Here is an 18545-nt window from a genome sequence, read left to right as displayed (position 1 = left end):
AGCATTGTTTTATTTAACTTTAAGGCCAGACAGCAAGGCAGGCCTTGATTATACAATATGCAAGCTAATAAAACAGTTTATCTTAAAGAGTAATAGGACAATAAATTAAGTAAGGAGCTTTCTATTAAACATTTTCAGTGTCATTAAAAGGCTATTCAAAAATTAAAGACATTTTAAAATAGCAAGTATAGTTTAATTGAAATATCTGAAATATTACAAAGTAAACATATAAAGTAAACACATAACTTCCTAAGTTATGTGTTTAAAAGGGACAACACAATGCGTTAGTAAGCCATGAATAAGAAATAAATGAACAAGTGATTTGTTTGTGGATGACTATGTTCTCGTAACATATCTTTCTGACTGATGGCAACAACAAGCCTTTAAAGTTAAAGCATCAGTGGAGTTGAGTTAGTGGGTAGCAGCTGCCAAAAATACAGGTAGATACAATGAGCAGAACATATTTGATTATAAGCTAACGGGGAACCTCCTTTACCTGCCTGGTGATGTTGAGTATATAACTACAAATCATTGTTGAAGGTTGACTGTCTATATAAAGTGCTTGCCAAAAATGGTACCAGCTTAAGTGTAAGGGGCTTATGTGACTGTATGTAACCTCCCACAGCCAAAACTGGAGAGAGACAGTTTAGTATGAGGAGATCAGAAAATAAGATGATCCTAGGTTTTATCAGTGTCTTTACCCCACCGAGAGTAAAGTGGTATGCAAAAATATGGCTCCATGCAAACGGTGTTAGCAAAAACACAGACACATTAGCTAGGCCATTTAACAAACAGTTCACAATGATGTATCTAAAATGTTGGTGATCAGAGTGAATAAAACATCTGACTTAATTCAAATGATAAAAAATACAGTGTATAAAGGACAGAGCATAACATTTATATCCAAACAGACTTCTCACTCTGATTCATGACTCATTGTCCAAGAGCTGAACTGTGACTTAGTGAGCTCATTTTACCCTCATTTTACACTTTACCTCAAGAGACCTGTTTATAAATGTATGAATACTCAGTCTATATTTTTTTAGCATTGATGAAGTGTGTCACTTGACTCATCAACAAGGCAAACCAATTGTCATTATATGAGTTAATGCTTTCAGGCAGTGCAGTTTCCCTTTGTCTATTTTCACCCTGATGTGGTTTTGTTTGCCCAGTGAAGCGCACAGAGGCTATATCAGAATGACTGTAAATGCCAATAATAGAATACACAGAAAATAACATACTAGAACATTCAGGTTATTTATTTTAAATAAAATACAACAAAGTTCCAATTTTTTTTATCTTGGTTACAAAGCTGCCCGAAATGTCACTGATTTTGAACAGAGCCTGCATGGCTCAGATGTCTGCTGCCAACCTACACAACACACACGGCGAGACACAGTGGAGATGGCCGTGTTTGGAGCTTTTGTTAGTTTGAGTTGAACCTCGCCAGCTGGATCAGAACAACCAGCAGGAGTGGGTCGGCCCAGGAGAACGTCGAAGAATCGTGCTAAATGAATGTGTGCTTGTGCTGGCAACGGAAAAATAAAGTGTGTAACAATTTCTCCGTGTCGGCATTGGTGCTGGGGCATCCTCAAGCAGTTGCTCGCTACAGTTACTTTTAAACTTTCTTTTCCAAAGTGGGGGGCAGAAGTGTAGGTTTTCACAGGTAGACTGAGTCAGTTATGAGTTTGTGTGACCATTTTCTGGCCAAACTGTGGCTGTGATAGTGAGTTACATAAAAGCCTCATGTTTCACTTAAAAGGAGTCAGTGCTCCCACATATCACCACCCTTCCAAAAGTAATTGTTTACTTGAATTTGTTACAATGACATCTGGTATACTACAACAGTCTAAAGCATGCTTTCCACCGTTCCTTGGCTGTTCTGTATTTTATTGTGTGGGGTATATATGTAGAATGATTAGGATAGTAGCTTTAATTATCAACAGTTTTGCCTGTGAACTCCTGACTGATGATCTAGCAGTGTAATGTGTACCAGTGCTGTCTTGTCTGGGTAGCTTTAAAGAGATCTCAAACCATGTCCCCGTATGACATTTGGAGGTCAAAACAAACATCCACCAATCTAATTAATTATCCTTGACTGCCAAGTTGTAACAATTCATCCCTAAAACCCATCATCCAGATCCCTCATTGATCAATCAATTCCGCCTGGCTAAGGAAGTAAGAAGATCCTCCACCAATCCACCAGACGGATTTACCTCTAAAGCTGTGTGCCAATTTACAGACTGGATCTCTGGTCACTGCTAATCATTGTAGGTCCTTTGAAGACCTGAGCACCAGACTAAACCTGTGCCTTTTCTACAAATGAGGCAGTCTAGCTTCACAGAGACCAAACTAAAAGATGCAGGTAATCCTTCTCAACTAATGTAAGTAGATCTAAGTAAAATTTAAAAAGGTTATGACCAGGAAGAAAAGAAAGCCAAGTGTAAATAAAGGCCTGTCAATGTACAGTACCACAAGTTACCTTACACAACAGACGTGATATACATAATACCAATAACTTTCTGAACTTAGTCACAACCATTACTGTAGAATTGATCAGCATGGCGATTTTGTATCCAGAGTGGTACTAGTTGTACAGCCTTGTTGTTTGCAGTGAGTCAGCAGGTCACTTTGACTTCTGTAAACCTGCCATGAGCACAGATTGCACAAGGCTTGGTAGAGGAGCCATCTGTCGCCCAGGCTACCATAACAACCAAAATCCAACTAATACCACTCTACTCCTGTCTAAGCTATAAAAAAGGAAGTCCTTGAAGATTCGTGCATAGTCCATTCACAAGACAATCTTTAAACCTTAATGAGGGCTGATCTGATAGCATTCACATTCTCACAATGTGGAGCAAATAAGTTAAATGATTACTTCAGTATTGTATTATATCATTGAGCCACTAAAAACAAAATTTTTACAATCACAGATGTAAAACCTTTCCACTTCAGGTCTTCTAATGTTAGAGGAAGCCATATGACCCACCATAGTTTATAGATTAGACTTTCATAATAAAAATCAGTTTTTTCACATTTGGAGTGTTTTTAAGTAAATGTTTTTTAAACATTTACTTATAGTAAGAAAACTATAAACAGCTGTGTGCTGTTCAGTCAAGATGTTCAGTTTAAATACAGATCAAATTACACATGAAATGCATTAGTAGGCTGATTTCATTCATGATTACATACTTGAGTACACAATATTGTTCACGTCCTGCAGCACATGTACTTCAGGAAGTATGAGACTGATTCAAAAACCGGCAAAGACCAAGTGACCAACACTCCAGGACATGGCCTGTTGCATTCCATATCTGTCCCACTCCCAAATTTACCTACTTATCTGAGCTTATTCTTTTGAAGTTACATACACAACATTACTTTTACACATGCTGGGGACCAAAACAGTCACAGTTTTAATTACATTTTCTCTAAACAGTCTTCTTTGAGATGCTGTATAAGCTGAAGGGGAGTTTCAAGGTTTAGAGGTCATACTGTAGTATAAAAGCAAACAGGAAACAGTGATTGGTACCCACACGCACTACATGCTGTCAACAGTGACGGATTAAAGAAGACAGCAGAGAAGACTCACTGACACAACTGAGGGCGCGGTAAGTGAGCTGTTTCTCTTGCTGACCAGCAGCACATAGAAACACATTAGATGATAACAACTCAAGATAATGACAGAGTAGCATCAGCATTTACTGAAAATGTGTCACTGTTGTTACTTAACAGGAAGATAATCAATTTTTAAATCAGAAAGATACTCTTTGTACTAGAACTTTGGATCGTCCTATGCTGCAACGAGTCATTAAAAACAGTAATGATACATTAATTTGTAACTTTTTTTTGAAAAAGAATCTCAAACAAGAAATTAAAAATGCCGTTGAATCCCTCAATAACCAGTGCACATAATAGTAATACTTCAGTATCATCAATCAGTATCACATGTTTCAATAACTCTTTTTTATTTGCAGACTGGCTCTATAACTTTGCCATCAACATGTCCAAGTGAGTCTAAAGAGTTTTGTCTTGTTCACTAATTAGTTCAGCGGCTGTTCTGGTATAGTATGGTTTAGAGGTTAAAATCCACTAACTGTGGGAATAGCAAATGTTAACAATCCTTGAATTATCTTGCGACTTTGTCAATTCAAGACACTACTTTGTATTGTGTTTTATTAAAATTGTTTTTGAAACTACAATCATTTGATAGAAACAAAAAAGAGTCAGCACTTTTGCAGAGAGCTAAGTCATAATAACTTCACAAGAAAGAACCCCAGGGGCTTAAATGTAACAATTTAAACTTTGGGACTCCTCTAATGCTTCAGTTATCCAGGATATGGATAAATCCTGATTACAGAGGGTTTTGTGGATTTGATCTTAGAAAAGATGTTTACAAGACAAAGGAAAAGTTTTAACAGGATTACTTGACACTTACACGAAAGAAGCAAACACCACTAAGGATTACTTGTGTGTTTATTGCTATATGCAATTATGTAATAATAGGAATGTTAAGAAAAACACTGAATATTTTGAGAAATCAATTCAGAATTTGCCACGTTTACCAAGAAATAACAAAACACAATATAACATGTCTACCATCTGCAGCAACATAGAATTAATTGGAGAGATTTTCAGGAATATGTCACCAAGAGTCAAACAGTCATGTTAGCACCATGCATAGAATTAATAAACAATAGCTAAAGAACTACTTACCTGATTGAACACTAAGCCAAACAGGAAATTCTTGATTTTACATACGTTATTGAGTATAATATATTGACTTATTGTATATTGTATTGAACAAATCACAATGATGTCTGACGTCCAGATTAGACACTTGCCAGCAGGTGCTTTTCTATCCTAAACACTAATCTATGCTTATAGGGATGGGAGGGGTATCCTGTAAGTGGAAAAGACAACTGTGGGAGGTGGTAGGTGCACAACACTATTGACTAAGACCACTTCAGAAGTGGAAAAAATAAATTATTGTAAAGCAAAAAACAAGAACATTTCCACCAGGGTCATTTGTGCTCAGTCCTAAACATCTTGTGTTTTTTTTTTTAAACACATTCAGTGAGCCTAAAAGTGTTCAAACGTGTGAAATACCATTCTGATTCACTGTCTTTTCCTTTTTTCTCTTTTTCAGGGTATTTAAGAAGACCAGCGGCAATGGACATGTAAGTGGCCTCTATAATATAGTCATTAAAGGGCACCTCTTGGGTATAGGGAGGAGTGAAAATTGTATGTAGCTCTTCCAGCTCCCTGAAATAACTTCCGAACTCTTGTAACCTTGGCGGAGGAGTAACTCTTTCCCTCTTTGCTTTTCTCCGTTTTCTGTTCTCAGATTACACTGTACTTGGGGAAGAGAGATTTTGTGGACCATGTGGATACAGTGGAAGTAGTTGGTGTGTGGACAAATGTCTGTTTATACATCCTCAAACCTGCACACATACAGTGCATGTTTCTGTTCAAATCTAATGCTATTGATTTTCCTCTCATTTGCAGATGGTGTTGTTAAAGTGGACCCTTCTGGTCTTAATGGCAGAAAAGGTATTTCCATCTCATTCGCTGTCAATGATGAAAGTTATCAAACCTCAATGTATGCAACACAAAGACTACATTAAATATATCCTTTTCCATTGCAGTATTTGTCTACCTTGCTTGTGCCTTCCGCTATGGCAACGATGAGTTGGACGTTATTGGGCTGTCCTTCAGGAGAGACATATGGATCCAGCGCATCCAGGTGTATCCACCAACAGGTGAAAATGCAACCATATCACCACTGCAAGAATCCCTCCTGAAGAAAATTGGTGACCAAGGATATCCTTTTTCCTTCCAGGTGAGGAAGCATAACTCACTCTTTATTTATCAAATCCCTCTTGTCCATCATTCAAATGTTATATTTACCAACCACAGATTGTTACATCCCTCTTACCTTCCAGTCATCATTTTAAAATTGTATTTATTAATGTGCCTTGTTTCTACTCATTTCAGATGCCAACAGATCTCCCATGCTCAGTCTCCTTACAGCCTGGGCCAAATGATTCTGGCAAGGTACAACTACTGTCCATTTCCATTTTGCCTTTCCATTCACTTTTATACACTACTTCAAATATTTGACGAAGAAATCATTTGTCTGGGTTTTGTTCTGTTGTAGGCTTGTGGTGTGGACTTTGAGGTTAAAGGATACATTGCCAACACACCCATCAGTGCAGATGAAGTCATTGAAAAGAAGTATGTCCGCAGCCAAACCATACTCTCAGGTCAACCTTGTATTGCACCTTTAAGCTGTAGCAGCAATGAGGACATATAGAGGGCAAACCCTTACTCTCTTTGCATGTCTTTTTTTTTTACCTTGTCTTGTCTTGTCTTCTCTTAGGGACACATGTCGTCTGATGATTCGCAAAATACAATTTGCACCAGCTAACAACAAGGCTGGGCCCAAGGCAGATATAACCAGGCAGTTTTTGATGACTGACAAACCTGTTCACTTGGAGGCCTCCCTTGAAAAAGAGGTACATTGAAGTCTACATACTTCAATGTAGACTTTTTAATAAAAGATTGCTAAAAATAAAAATAAATTATCTTTATATTTAGATTTATTACCACGGAGATCCAATCAGTGTCATGGTAAAAATCAACAACGAAACCACCAAGATTGTTAAGAAAATCAAAGTCTCAGGTAAGTAGTGAAGAAAGGATTAAAGCTTGATTGAAGTTAATAAAGTGTGTCTCTGTATGTATGTATATGTTCAAGAGTCATACATTTTGACTGATTATTCTGCTATTTTTTTCCTTTCAGTTGAGCAGAGAACAAATGTGGTGCTCTACTCATCTGACTGTTACGTTAAGGTAGTCTGCTCTGAGGAGTTTGGGTAAGGCTTTCATTGTATCAAATGAGGCTTATTAGCAGGATTTGAGTCATTTCGGATTCAATTTTTATTTAATTTAGGAAGTAAATTAAAAACCTGGAAATTCTAAATATTCTCACATCCCAATATACCTAAATGCAATCTATATAGCTATTACTGTGAAACCTGCGCTGTCATTGTTACATTTCATTTTAAATTTAAAGTATGCTTGAGGAAAAGTAAATTCTCACAAATAATGGCTAAGTTAAGTTAAATATGTTTTATTAATTATTTATGCACTGTATGTAATTCACTGCTATATACAGGGAGACAGTAAACGCCAACTCTACATTTGAGAAGTCCTTCGAAATAACCCCCCTGCTGTCCAACAACAAAGAAAAGCGGGGTCTTTCACTGGACGGACAGCTAAAAGATGAGGACACACACCTAGCATCCACTACCCTGTAAGCCACTTCAGTATGCCTCTTATCAAAGTACTTACAGTGAGCCCAGGACAGGTCTTCATCCTCTTACCGAGTGGTATATCGGTATATGTATTAGAGCAAATCCTCAAGCTCTGAAAGTTAAAACTGTTCTTCTCTCTCCTCACAGGAGTAAAGGAGGAAAGGAGATGCAGGGAATACTTGTCTCCTATCAAGTTAAGGTTAATTTAATGATTTCCAGTGGAGGGTAAGGCTTAACTGAAAAGAAAATATTCATACATAACACTTTTACATTTTGTGTCAAATTGTGCAGACTAAAGGTTTCTTTTATTTCCTCTGTCACCAAAAGCCTGCTAGGTGGCATAATGGGAAGGTAAATATTGATGTACCTCGTTTGTGGTCATATGTTATTAGTGCAAACAACATGTAAAGAATTAATCTATTTATTTTTAATAATAAAACTTTTTATTTTCAGTGATGTCAATGTGGAGCTTCCTCTGACTCTGATGTCCCCAAAACCTGCAGGTGAGTTTGTGTTTTTGCATGTAATTGCCAGACATTTCACACAAACAAAAACAGATAGATAGTAATGAATATTCTGGAACTGATCTGATTAATGTGTTTAATGTCATGGCATCCCCTTTTATCTGTTTATTGCATGCCATTGCTGCATCCTGAGCAGAAGTGTAAGTATTAAAAAGCCTCCATGAAAAGACATTATTATTATTATAAAGACAAAATATTAGAGTGTCGCTGTGGTGTTTGTGACATGCTGCTGATATTTTTCCCCTGTGGGTCTGTGTGTTTTATGAGTACTCTTTTATCAGTAAATTTTACAGTGTTTACTCCTCCAATTGCTCACTACAATGTTGGATCTAGTTCATGACATAAGAAAAATCAGGCCCTACTTTACTCAGTGTGCCACCCAGCTTCTGGTACAGGCCATGGTTATCTCTCGGCTCAACTACTGCAATGCCCTCCAAGTAGGTCTTCCAGCTTGTGCAGTGAAACCCCTACAAATTACTCAGAGACCTCCGCTGGCTACCCATGTCCTCCCGAATCTAATTCAAGTCAATAATGCTTGCATACAGAGTGACTACTGGGTCTGCACCCCATCTACCTAAACTCTGTGATACAAGCCTACATTCCTTCTTGGCCACTGCGCTCCTCTAACGAAGACCGCCTGACTCTGCCATCCCTTCACACACAAATCAACCTCAGTCCCGGCTGTTCCTAATCTCTAACATGCACTTCCTGTGCTCTTCTTCTTGTATCCCCTTACAATTCTCTTGTATTGATTGTACTTTTTTGTTAAATGTTACTTCTTTTCCTAGGTATTTACCCCATCGTTGTGATATGTGCTATTAGCTCTTACTGGTATTTATTGATGATCTTACTAGCATGTATTATTAGTTGTAGTTCTCATGCTGTATTTGATGCTTTGTTGATGTCTGTATGTTGTTTCTCAAATGTAAGTCTGCCAAATGAGTAAATGTAAATGACACATCAACAATAAAATCAAAAGATAGTTTAATTTGTAAGACAAGCATTTGCATAAAAAATGTTTATGAGGCCTTCTGAAATAACTATGGATTCTATGCCTTTGAATGAGTGCACTGTTTCACCCTATAACCCTGTTGCACTTGTGTGAAATATTGAAATTGAACCATGTGTTGCTCCCCCTCCAAGATGAGTTTCTGTTTAATGCTCCAGTAGTACCTATAGTAACAAACTCCCAAATGCTGATTTGGGAATTTGTTCCTTTTACCCTTGGCTATCTAAAATTAGATGAAATGTATTCCATGAGTTACCTTGGTGTAATGTTGGACTCACATTATCAGTTGTTTGTCCATTGCATGCCTACAGGACAGACATCTCAATTGATTCCATGGAAAGTTGAGACAACCAACGAAGATCACCTCTTGGACAAAGAATACAGAACAAAAAGGAACTCAACATGAATGAAGAAAAGCCCAAAGTGTCACTAAATCACTACAAAGTTCTTATTTCACCTGTACATATACATGTTATTAGGCATTACCATGGGATTTCACTGAGAAATTTCTCTGAATTCCATCATTGCAGAAATAAACATGTATTGTACATTACATTCTGTCCTGTAGTATGTATGAGTGCAGATTTATCTTTCCATTAATTAAGAATACTAAGCTTTATTCATCCTTTATATTTATTGCTGCTATTAGAGCCATGATATATTATATATTACATAAATGTTTTTATTTATTTATTGCTGATCATTGTCCCTTGTATTGCACTATGTATGTTGATCTGTACCTCTGAAATATAAATACCTTACCTGTGATTGTGTTTGTTGTGTGTATGGACTGGGTAAGCTGCAAACAAATTGCCCTTCTTGGGATCAGTAAAGTTGTCCTAATCTAAATATTATGACTGAATGAATATCTGGGGGATGGGTATCTCCCAAAATACTGCTATTTGTTCATGACACTCATCAACAAGAGAAGTAAATTAAAAGATTGTCTCCTCAATTATTGCCTTATTCTTGTCTTATTTATATTGCTCAGTATGTTTGTGTTTGTGTCAAGGTTAAAACTGAGAACTTCGTTATATTAAGAAAATGCTTCATTAAATTATGCATCACTAATTCATAAAAAGACAAATTGAAAACTATTGATTGTTTAATCATTTTACTAACAAAAGTGAATTTTGTTATGAAAGCTCTTAGGATGAATCTGGTTCTTTAATGTTAACTGTGTGCATTTAACTTGGGACTAAACTTAACACCCACTGTCATACAGACATTGCTCTGAAATGCAGCTCAGAGTAATTATTTTTTATGCACATTGATGCAGCTTTCACATGGCCCACTTGTCCCAAAACTGTGACTTACACAGAAAACCGCTGGTTCAGAGAACCTGTCTCTTTGTCTGCTTCTTCTTTTTCTTAGCCTGTAACGTTACTTTCTTCTTTCCTAAATAAGCACCCCATCTAGCTTTAGTGAAAGATCAGCAGCTAAATCTGAGTAACATAATTGTGCTCTAATGTTCAGACAGGCCTAGCCTACTAAGTAAATGTTTATGTTAAAATTACTTATTCGGTTCATAAAAGAAATAGCAGAAAATCCTAATGAAAAGATGGGCATATAATGAGGCTTTAAGTTAACTTACCGCTGCAATTTCTGTTGTCTCTCAACGTTTGCCTCTTGGTTGCGCTATTTCCCTTCTGTACGTTTAACAAAACAAAAGCGCTGGCTAGTGCAGGATAAAGATACACTACTTGCGACTCTCCGCTCTAGACACCGCATCATTAGCGAATTCAGCTAGTTAGCTGTTTATTTTTTGACAAAATGTCAACTACGACCGGCGGCGGAGAGTTTGGCAACCCTCTACGAAAGTTCAAGCTCGTCTTTCTGGGTGAACAGAGTGGTAAGCAGCGAACGATATATTTGAACCGAGTGTCAGAAGAAGTGGCACAGATTCAACGTAGCTAACTATCTTCTCCAGCTAGTTTGCTGCTAGCTAGCAGGATGAAGTTGGTCACCGTGCCTCAGCGGTCAGTGATGGTACAAAGCGAAATGTTAATGGTTCAATGCAAACATGGTGTTTAAGAGAGAGTAAGATGACAAAAAGACAATGGACATAACAGTTTTTCTCTTCGCGATGATGTCATTGCATAGCTAGCTAACAGTCGACGCTAAGCTAACGTTAGCCACACATCTCGCTCTTCGTCTTAACGGTAACTTAACTGCCCATCACACGTAGAGTTGCCGTTTTATATCGTTGACGTTTGTGATTCATCTACAGATTTGTTTGTTGCCAGAATGCAGCAATGGACTTTGGTGTTACTGTGGCCGTTAGCTGTGATGCATCAACATCGTTTAACGTTAGTTAACTATAGCGTAACTGTAGCTAGCAGTAGCTGGCTAACTACTTTTAGCTAGCAGTGTTTGGCAGACATACACTAGCAGTAACGTTAGCTAATATCCATGTTCATTGAACCCGATTGAAACCCTAATGTGGCTGTCAAGAGTTAATTACGCATATTTTATTCCAAACAGAATACTCCTCATACGTGAAGGCAATTACTTGTATCCTTGTTTGTCAGTGTAGCGCTTTTCAACTCACTAACGTTAGCTGTTAGCTACCTACCTTGGAGAGCCACGTCGGCCAATGGGACCAGACCAGTCGGCCTTTCCGCCGACCATTTAACGTCAGCTTACAGGGACTGACTGACACATGACATTATTATACGTGATTGTATTTTGGGGGGTGATTCTGTAATATGTCAGTGGCAGTCTTTCATCACAAACAGACAAATGTGAAAAGTTGAGCCATTTTAATTTCCCAAATGTGGCTCCACCCATACTGCCAGCTCAGCGTGTGGGTTCAGCAGTCTACATTGCATCAGTGATAATAGCTAACGTTACAGCAGTTTACTCATCATGTGATGTCACGGAGTCATATTGATTTTTATTCCTTATGTTATATTAGAATTTCTGTAATTGGGTATTGATATTATCTTAACATTGAAGTTTTGGCCTTGTAGAGTATGGTCTTTGATTACCAGGATCAAGTCTTCAAGTGTCTGTTACTGTGTTTGTACAGTTGGGAAGACATCGCTCATCACCAGGTTTATGTATGACAGTTTCGACAACACTTACCAGGTAATGACACATGTCTATCATAATATGACACTGAATTAGTGTGCTAAGGCACTGACTGATTGTATTTTAATCAATATGTGATGTGTGTTCCAAAACACATTTTTGACAACATATATTTTGACTTGTTGGCTGTACCATGATCTTTCAGTTCCAGATCCTTTGTTAATGTGTGTAAAGACTTACTGGCAGGATGTAATGGAACAGAGCCAATGCTAATGTTTTTAGATTCACCTTTACTGTTTCTGTTATGACAAATTAAAATGTGTTAAGGTCTATAGATAATGTGCAATGTGATCAAACACCTTTTTGTGTAATATTTTTCTTAGATACAGATGCTATGCAAGTATTGTACCTATAACGATGTTTTAATGCAATGATTGTCTTACAGGCAACAATTGGCATCGACTTTTTGTCAAAAACCATGTACCTAGAAGATCGCACGGTAAGCCCTTATAATAATATTGTCATTTAAAGCATTCACCTACTTATAATGTAGCCACCACTTATTTCCCTTTCACCATTCCACATTGTTTTTACAGTATCCTAGAATTTACCATTCATTTTGTTAGACATGTGATCATGTTTTTAGTTCCCATCATTATTTCAAGTTTTGTTCTCCTTCCATCCCCTGGCTGGGTCATGAAATGCCCCCTCCTTTTCCACATTCATTTTGTGGCTGGCCACAGATTCGGCTGCAGCTCTGGGATACAGCCGGACAGGAGCGTTTCCGCAGCCTCATCCCCAGTTACATCCGCGACTCAGCCGCTGCTGTGGTGGTTTATGACATAGCCAGTAGGTATCATGGCCTTGCCTCACCCCCTTGTCCCTTCGCTTAGTATATGGGAGGGAAAAACATTTACTAGCCTGGCAAAAGCATTTCTCCAGCAGTGTCCAGGGGGGTCTGTGCTTCCATATGCTGTTATATATGAGGCTGATGGAAGCCTGGAATATATGGAAAATGCCTTTTAGATGTCACCTCATGGCCAGAGATCCTCTGAAACAGCCAAAAAATGATTCAGCAGGGCCTTCTTTTATATGTCTTATTTGCATGCTGGTCATCTTTGACCCCGCTGCATTTGAATGATTCCCCCCCGTCCCTCCATAAAAGGCCATTTTCATCTCTGCTGCTTGGCTTGCAGTTCCTTTATGTCTGTGCTATTCTCCATTTTCTTGTCCTGCCTTTCCCCTCTTTATCTCCACCTCCTTCCCCCTTTCTTCTCCTCCGCTCCAATCCTCAGGTCCGGCTCCAGCTCTGGGACACTGCTGGACAGGAGCGTTTTCGTAGCCTTATTCCCAGCTACATCCGTGACTCTACCATTGCCGTGGTTGTTTATGACATCACCAGTGAGTCAGGGCTGTACTCTAACCTTTCTGTAGGGGTCTAGAGGAATTGGAAGGAAACTATATTGACATAGTACTTGGCATACTTTTATATATTTCTGCTAATAACCTTCAGAATCTCTTTAAGTAAATTTTCCTTCTTCAAGCTTCTCTTTTTAATACTTCTGCTTTCTAACATGACTACTTTACATAAAATGCTCTACCTTTTTTTTTTAATAAAGAGTAAGAACTGCTTGGGCATACTTTTAACTGTAGCTAGAATACCAAATGTTGCATGTCTTTTGGGGCTACTTGTAGTTGATGTGTACAGTAAGTCTTCTGTTTGTTTTTTCTTCCACAGATCTTAATTCATTCCAGCAAACCTCAAAGTGGATTGATGATGTTAGAACAGAGAGAGGAAGTGATGTCATTATCATGCTCGTTGGAAACAAAACAGACTTAGCGGATAAAAGGTACATGGTTGTGTGAGATGTGTGAAAGATTATTATGATTTTCTTATTCTGTTTACAATGATTGATAGATACTTTTATATTTCTACTACAATTAGAACACGGACAGCATTAAGTATTATAGTAGATAAACTCTGCCAAAGCCTGGAATCCCACTTTTCTTCCCTTCAGTGCATCTCATCCAATTTTGACTTTTATCATCCCTTGGTAATTTGCATACTCTAGCCTTTTTATTGATTTAGTGATTTAAGTACTTTTTATTTCTTATCATTTGATCATATTTCTGTTCTGCCTTTTTTTGTTTGCTTTATTTTTCTGCTCCCTTTTCTGCTCTGTTCTCTCCATGTCATTCTGATTTTTTTTGTTTTGTTTTGTTTCCCTCAACACCACACTTCACACCACTCCTTCCCCCCTCCCTTCCCGGGACCACGGCAGGCAAGTTTCTGTTGAGGCCGCAGAGAGGAAAGCTCGTGAACTCAATGTGATGTACATAGAGACCAGTGCCAAGGCTGGCTATAACGTCAAACAGGTTGGTGTCCAGCAACAGCAGCTGTAATACTGACAAATAGCCCTGACCGTCATGACGTCCTTTAGGTCAGGGAGGCCAACCGGTGCCGTCGGGGATGTACGACTCCTCCATGTATTCATTATATGGATCAGAGTGTGGCTGTTGAATGAATGAGTGGTCTCTGGAGCCGTTTCCCTGCTGCTTCATCTCTACTGGGCACAGCAGCACCTCTCCCTTTGTCTTCCTCTCCGTTTTTGTCTGTGTTATAACTAAACTAACCTCTCTCTTTTTCCACTCAAAACAAGATTCTGTGTTCTATGTCTCTTTTCTCTCTCTCCCTCCCTCCCTCTGGCCTGTCCTCTTTGCGTTTCTTTCCATATCTGTCTGTTCGTCCATCTCCCCCCTCTGCCTTTATCTGAGCAGACAGATCACCACGGAGGAGGGCGAGCAGAGAGCTAAGGAACTGAATGTCATGTTCATTGAAACCAGCGCAAAGACTGGCTACAATGTCAAACAGGTAGAGATTCTGCGCTCTCAGGGTAGTTGAGCTAATTCTGCCACCAAAGTCCACACTTAACTCCTTCTGCCTCTTTTTCCCCTCTTGTGGCATCATGATATGTTTTAGTATACTGTATGAGTTGTGTGTTTTCCCCCCACAGGCTTTGCTTTTAGATGTTGAACTTGAACAGGGTTACTGCTACTGTTTGTTTTTTCAAGTACTTTTTTTCTGATTCACTAAAACTTCTGCAGCTTTCAAAATGTTTCTGTGAATAAAATGGATTTGCTGGGTGGACAAGGTTAGCACGGCGACCTTCTCTTTTGAAGCAATTACAATCACATTTTGTGTCACTGCTTTAAATGCTTCTTGTGTTTGCTTGTTGTTCAAAAAAATATATTAGGAGCGACTAGTTACAATAAGGTGGATCACTTTCTGTCTACACTGTATACAGCCCATTTTACAGTAGAGGTGGGTGATATGACTGACAATGAGGCAATAAAAATGTATCTATCATCAGAGATCAATCGATACGGTTTATACTGTTATAACTATCCCTTCAGCATCTGTGGTTGTATTTGCACATTGTAGGCAATGGAGAAAAATAATGAGCCAGATTGCATTACGGCAATAATTGAGTTAGAGGATTTTTGTATCAGTGTGGTCAAATACCCTTACATTTTTATCAGAAAAGTAGACATTCCTGGCTGAATTTCAAGACATAGTACTATATCAATATGGCTCTAAAACTGCATACACCGTTATAGATGGATTTGATCTAAATCACCCACCCCTATTTGACAGCATTTCGCATTATACCCCATTTCCAAATGTGTTCAAATCTAAAATTCTTCTGACTTTGTTTTATAGCTGTTCCGTCGTGTTGCTGCTGCGTTGCCTGGGATGGATAGCACACCAGAGAAAAGCAAAGAGGACAGTATCCTTTTTAATGATGCCTTGAACAGAAATCGTTGTCATAACGATTGTCATCTATTGCCGCCATGGCTTTGATGTTATAAAAGTAGAAAATCTGTCCAGCTGGTAACAAGTGCCTCTTTACTCTACCAAAAAGAAAGAGTGTGCACTAAGGAGATAGCAGTGCAGAAAATAGTGAAGTGAAATGTGCAAATTCATCAATGATGCAACTTAACCAAGTCCCTTCAGTGATCGACATTAAACTGGAGAAACAGCCAGAGATGACTGTCACCGAGAGCAGCTGCTCATGCTAGTACACCTCACCCTCACCTAGCCTGTCTCCTCCCCACCAACAGCTTGTCTCTCAGTGGCCACTCTCTCCACCCTTGGCACACTGCCATAGGGATGGAGGACCTGTCTTTTTTTCCCCCTTTTCAACTCAGTGACTTTTCAGAGTAACCGTGTGGATGTGCATTACCGTATTGAAACAGATTATCTGGGAAAAAATGGTTCAGAAGTAAACGTTTAAAACAAGGAATAAGTTCAATGATATGTTCAGATTTTCATCCAGTTGCATGGCATTATATGGAATTGCAGACTGACATAGCTAACCGCTCATGAGTTATTGCACAGTTCGGAATTTTAGTGCTGTTACTCTTGTCATTGTTGTAAGGTAAAACTGCTTGGGATTATTTAAATGACTCTGCAAGGTTGAGTTCTCAGCCCATTGTATTCTACTTTTTTATTTTAAATGGAGAGTTTGCCTAAAACTATTATCTCTCAGATAACTGAGTGTGTCTTTGTCTTATTTTGAGGAGGTAGGGCCAGGATCTTACCAGTGAATTTACATTATTGCTAACCATCATATTACCATATTAGGCTTAAAAGGATCCTTTTCACGGAAGAGAGTCAGTGGTCCATTGATTAGGTATTATTTATACCTAACACATCGGTAGGGTTCTACTGCCAGTAAAACAGTGTGTTAGTGGGCCAAATGTATGTAATTTGAGACCTTAATTAAAACAGTAATGCAAAAGATATGCAACTAACCAACTAATGAGGAAATCGATATCAATTTCCATCAAAGGGAAGCCATCCCAAGTTCATTAGAATAGCTACTAACCTGAAGCTATGTCTGCATTAAAATGATAGCAACTGTCTTTCCAATGTTGTTAAATTAGCTGCACGCATACTAAGATGTCTGAGTAGGAGTTTCTGTTATTAGAAGGAACAAGGAAATATTTTTTAAAAAGCCAGTGTTTACTTTTTCCACGCTGATGGAAAGTTGTCACTTTGGTCGCTATGATGTACCCACGAACCCATTGATCATTTGTGTTGTGTTGATTACACTATTTGCAAGAACATGCAGCATGCTCACCATGCAGGATTTATATGGATAAGAACACAGATGCCTTGCTTGTTTGTTCACCAACGTTGTGCACTGAATCAAGCCACAATATTGTAAAATATAACAGAAGCCTGCTGACTGGTTCATGGCTTCATTCCTTGTTTCGTAGAGCTGGTAGGTAAGACTTTGTCCTCGGATACAGCTAATGCTTACTAACACCCTTGCTGTAAAAAGTGCAGAGAAGTTAGTTGCAGTATCCTTTGCTGTATTGCTATTGCCTGTGTAAGACTGTTGGTTTTATGTGTTTTATTTATTTTGTAACATGGACATACAGATAACATTGTTTGCTTGACCAAAAGTGCAGATGCTGACACGCATGTTGAAAGTTTATTTTATTTATTTGCGTGTCTGCTGGGACTCCACCTAAAGGCGACTTTTTTCTTTGTCACACTGGTAGGAATTACATTTTTGCAGTGTGTGTGTGTAGTCGGTAGCTTGATTTACAGGTAAAGGCTGCAGCTTTTCCAGATGCGCAATCACACACAAACACAGTGTAACACAAACGAACTAACTTGCCATAGCACAACAAAAGACATTGGTCATTTGCTGTAGCTTGTTTTTAAAATGTCTTAAAACATTTAATGGATTTTAAGTGTTTAATTACATCGAACAACCATTTTAACATGAGCAGCTCTTCTATTACTTGTCACTGATTAAATACTCAGCTTTGTGCTATTCTGAATTGTGTCTGTCCATTTGAAATATGCTGTCTACTCGTGTTTAGCAACGTTTGTGTGAATAATGTACTATTACATTCTGATGTATAAAAATGAGAGTTAATGAAACACAAGTGTAGGCCTATCACATGGAATAAAATAAAGATATTTCACCAAACATTTAACATCTGTGATCTGTTTTATATAAAGCACTGCTGTTGGAAAAAGGGACCAGCCTTAAGGCATATTCATAATTCGCTCAATTTCAAATGCTCTCTTCATCAGAAGAGCCTATATAATCAAGAATATACTGCACCTGAGTTGAATGTGATGAACATGTGACATGTCGGCAAGGTATACCGAAACAACTCATTTGTCAGTGAATTGTTTCAACAGAAAGGTGTGGCTAAGTATAAACTTGAGATTGCAGTAGAACATATTTACAACTTGACACTGTTCATGTACATGTTTGGGAAATATCTACTGAGGGCGTGTGAATGAAATGTGAATGTTTAAAAAAAAAAAAAAAAAAGTATTGCCAACTTTCAACATATCGGCCTATTTATACGAGTAGGTCTATATTCCACTGTGATTATATTGTGGATCACCTACTTGATTATAAATGAGTGTATTTGCTGTACATATGGCAGTAAAAGAAAAAGTGTTGACTTGGTCAATTGTAAAATGAAGCCTATATTTGTTTTAAAAATTCCACATTTTCAACACAGTGACCTATTTTCCTTTTTTTTAAATTCTATCGATGATGTAGGTCAGATTGTATTACTATTAATTGTTCAAATAAAACAGCCATATATCTATAAATAAGTAAG

General features: G+C 38.1%; 3 protein-coding genes across 10 annotated transcripts in view; 2 read left to right on the top strand and 1 right to left on the bottom strand.

Annotated features, from left to right (window-relative positions):
• inppl1b (inositol polyphosphate phosphatase-like 1b) overlaps positions 1–11877 on the bottom strand; it is a 30545-nt gene extending 18668 nt beyond the window's left edge. Inside the window, exons 1-2 of one of the 4 annotated variants that reach the window (XM_038699615.1) lie at positions 11428–11877; positions 9109–9216 (exon numbers count right to left, since the gene is read on the bottom strand). The gene's annotated coding sequence lies outside the window, so the exon portion shown is untranslated. Of the gene's footprint in view, positions 1–9108; positions 9219–10446; positions 10575–11427 lie in introns of those variants that run through there. The other 3 variants (XM_038699617.1, XM_038699619.1, XM_038699616.1) reach the window with 3 other exon arrangements.
• On the top strand, positions 3888–9807 carry arr3b (arrestin 3b, retinal (X-arrestin)). Its single transcript, XM_038699620.1, has 12 exons — positions 3888–5553; positions 5649–5842; positions 5998–6057; positions 6161–6237; positions 6383–6518; positions 6601–6685; positions 6806–6878; positions 7181–7318; positions 7467–7544; positions 7647–7670; positions 7773–7822; positions 9164–9807. The coding sequence occupies exons 1-12, from the start codon at positions 5421–5423 to the stop codon at positions 9256–9258; spliced, it is 1143 nt and encodes a 380-aa protein (XP_038555548.1). The 5' UTR covers positions 3888–5420; the 3' UTR covers positions 9259–9807.
• Positions 10515–17900, top strand: rab41 (RAB41, member RAS oncogene family). 5 transcript variants are annotated; one of them, XR_005441959.1, is made up of 9 exons: positions 10518–10704; positions 11884–11942; positions 12331–12384; positions 12629–12734; positions 13624–13735; positions 14168–14261; positions 14664–14757; positions 15607–15673; positions 15901–15970. XR_005441959.1 is itself a non-coding variant. In XM_038699625.1 (8 exons), the coding sequence occupies exons 1-8, from the start codon at positions 10626–10628 to the stop codon at positions 15963–15965; spliced, it is 636 nt and encodes a 211-aa protein (XP_038555553.1). In that variant the 5' UTR covers positions 10515–10625; the 3' UTR covers positions 15966–17900. The 5 variants fall into 5 exon arrangements, 4 of the variants coding, with proteins under 4 accessions (XP_038555553.1, XP_038555552.1, XP_038555551.1 ...); XM_038699625.1 differs by lacking the exons at positions 12629–12734; positions 14168–14261 and adding an exon at positions 13181–13286 and having other exon boundaries at positions 10515–10704; positions 15901–17900; XM_038699624.1 differs by lacking the exon at positions 14168–14261 and having other exon boundaries at positions 10517–10704; positions 15901–17900.
• Positions 17901–18545: the final 645 nt, after the last annotated feature.

This window comes from Micropterus salmoides, unplaced genomic scaffold (genome assembly GCF_014851395.1).
Source record: "Micropterus salmoides isolate LMB-PRFRI ecotype aquatic unplaced genomic scaffold, ASM1485139v1 Ms_hic_scaffold_5, whole genome shotgun sequence".
NCBI lineage: Eukaryota > Metazoa > Chordata > Actinopteri > Centrarchiformes > Centrarchidae > Micropterus > Micropterus salmoides.
Note: the sequence above shows the minus strand (reverse complement) of the source record. Positions and strands in the feature narration are given on the sequence as shown.

Coding starts and splice junctions, on each gene's coding strand:
- arr3b (XM_038699620.1), top strand. CDS start 5,421: ATGTCTGTTTATACATCCTCAAACCTGCACACATACAGTGCATGTTTC. Junction 5,554..5,648: donor TGGTCTTAATGGCAGAAAAG/GTATTTCCATCT, acceptor TTTCCATTGCAG/TATTTGTCTACCTTGCTTGT. Junction 5,843..5,997: donor GATATCCTTTTTCCTTCCAG/GTGAGGAAGCAT, acceptor TACTCATTTCAG/ATGCCAACAGATCTCCCATG.
- rab41 (XM_038699625.1), top strand. CDS start 10,626: ATGTCAACTACGACCGGCGGCGGAGAGTTTGGCAACCCTCTACGAAAG. Junction 11,943..12,330: donor GTTTCGACAACACTTACCAG/GTAATGACACAT, acceptor ATTGTCTTACAG/GCAACAATTGGCATCGACTT. Junction 15,674..15,900: donor AGAGAAAAGCAAAGAGGACA/GTATCCTTTTTA, acceptor AAGTCCCTTCAG/TGATCGACATTAAACTGGAG.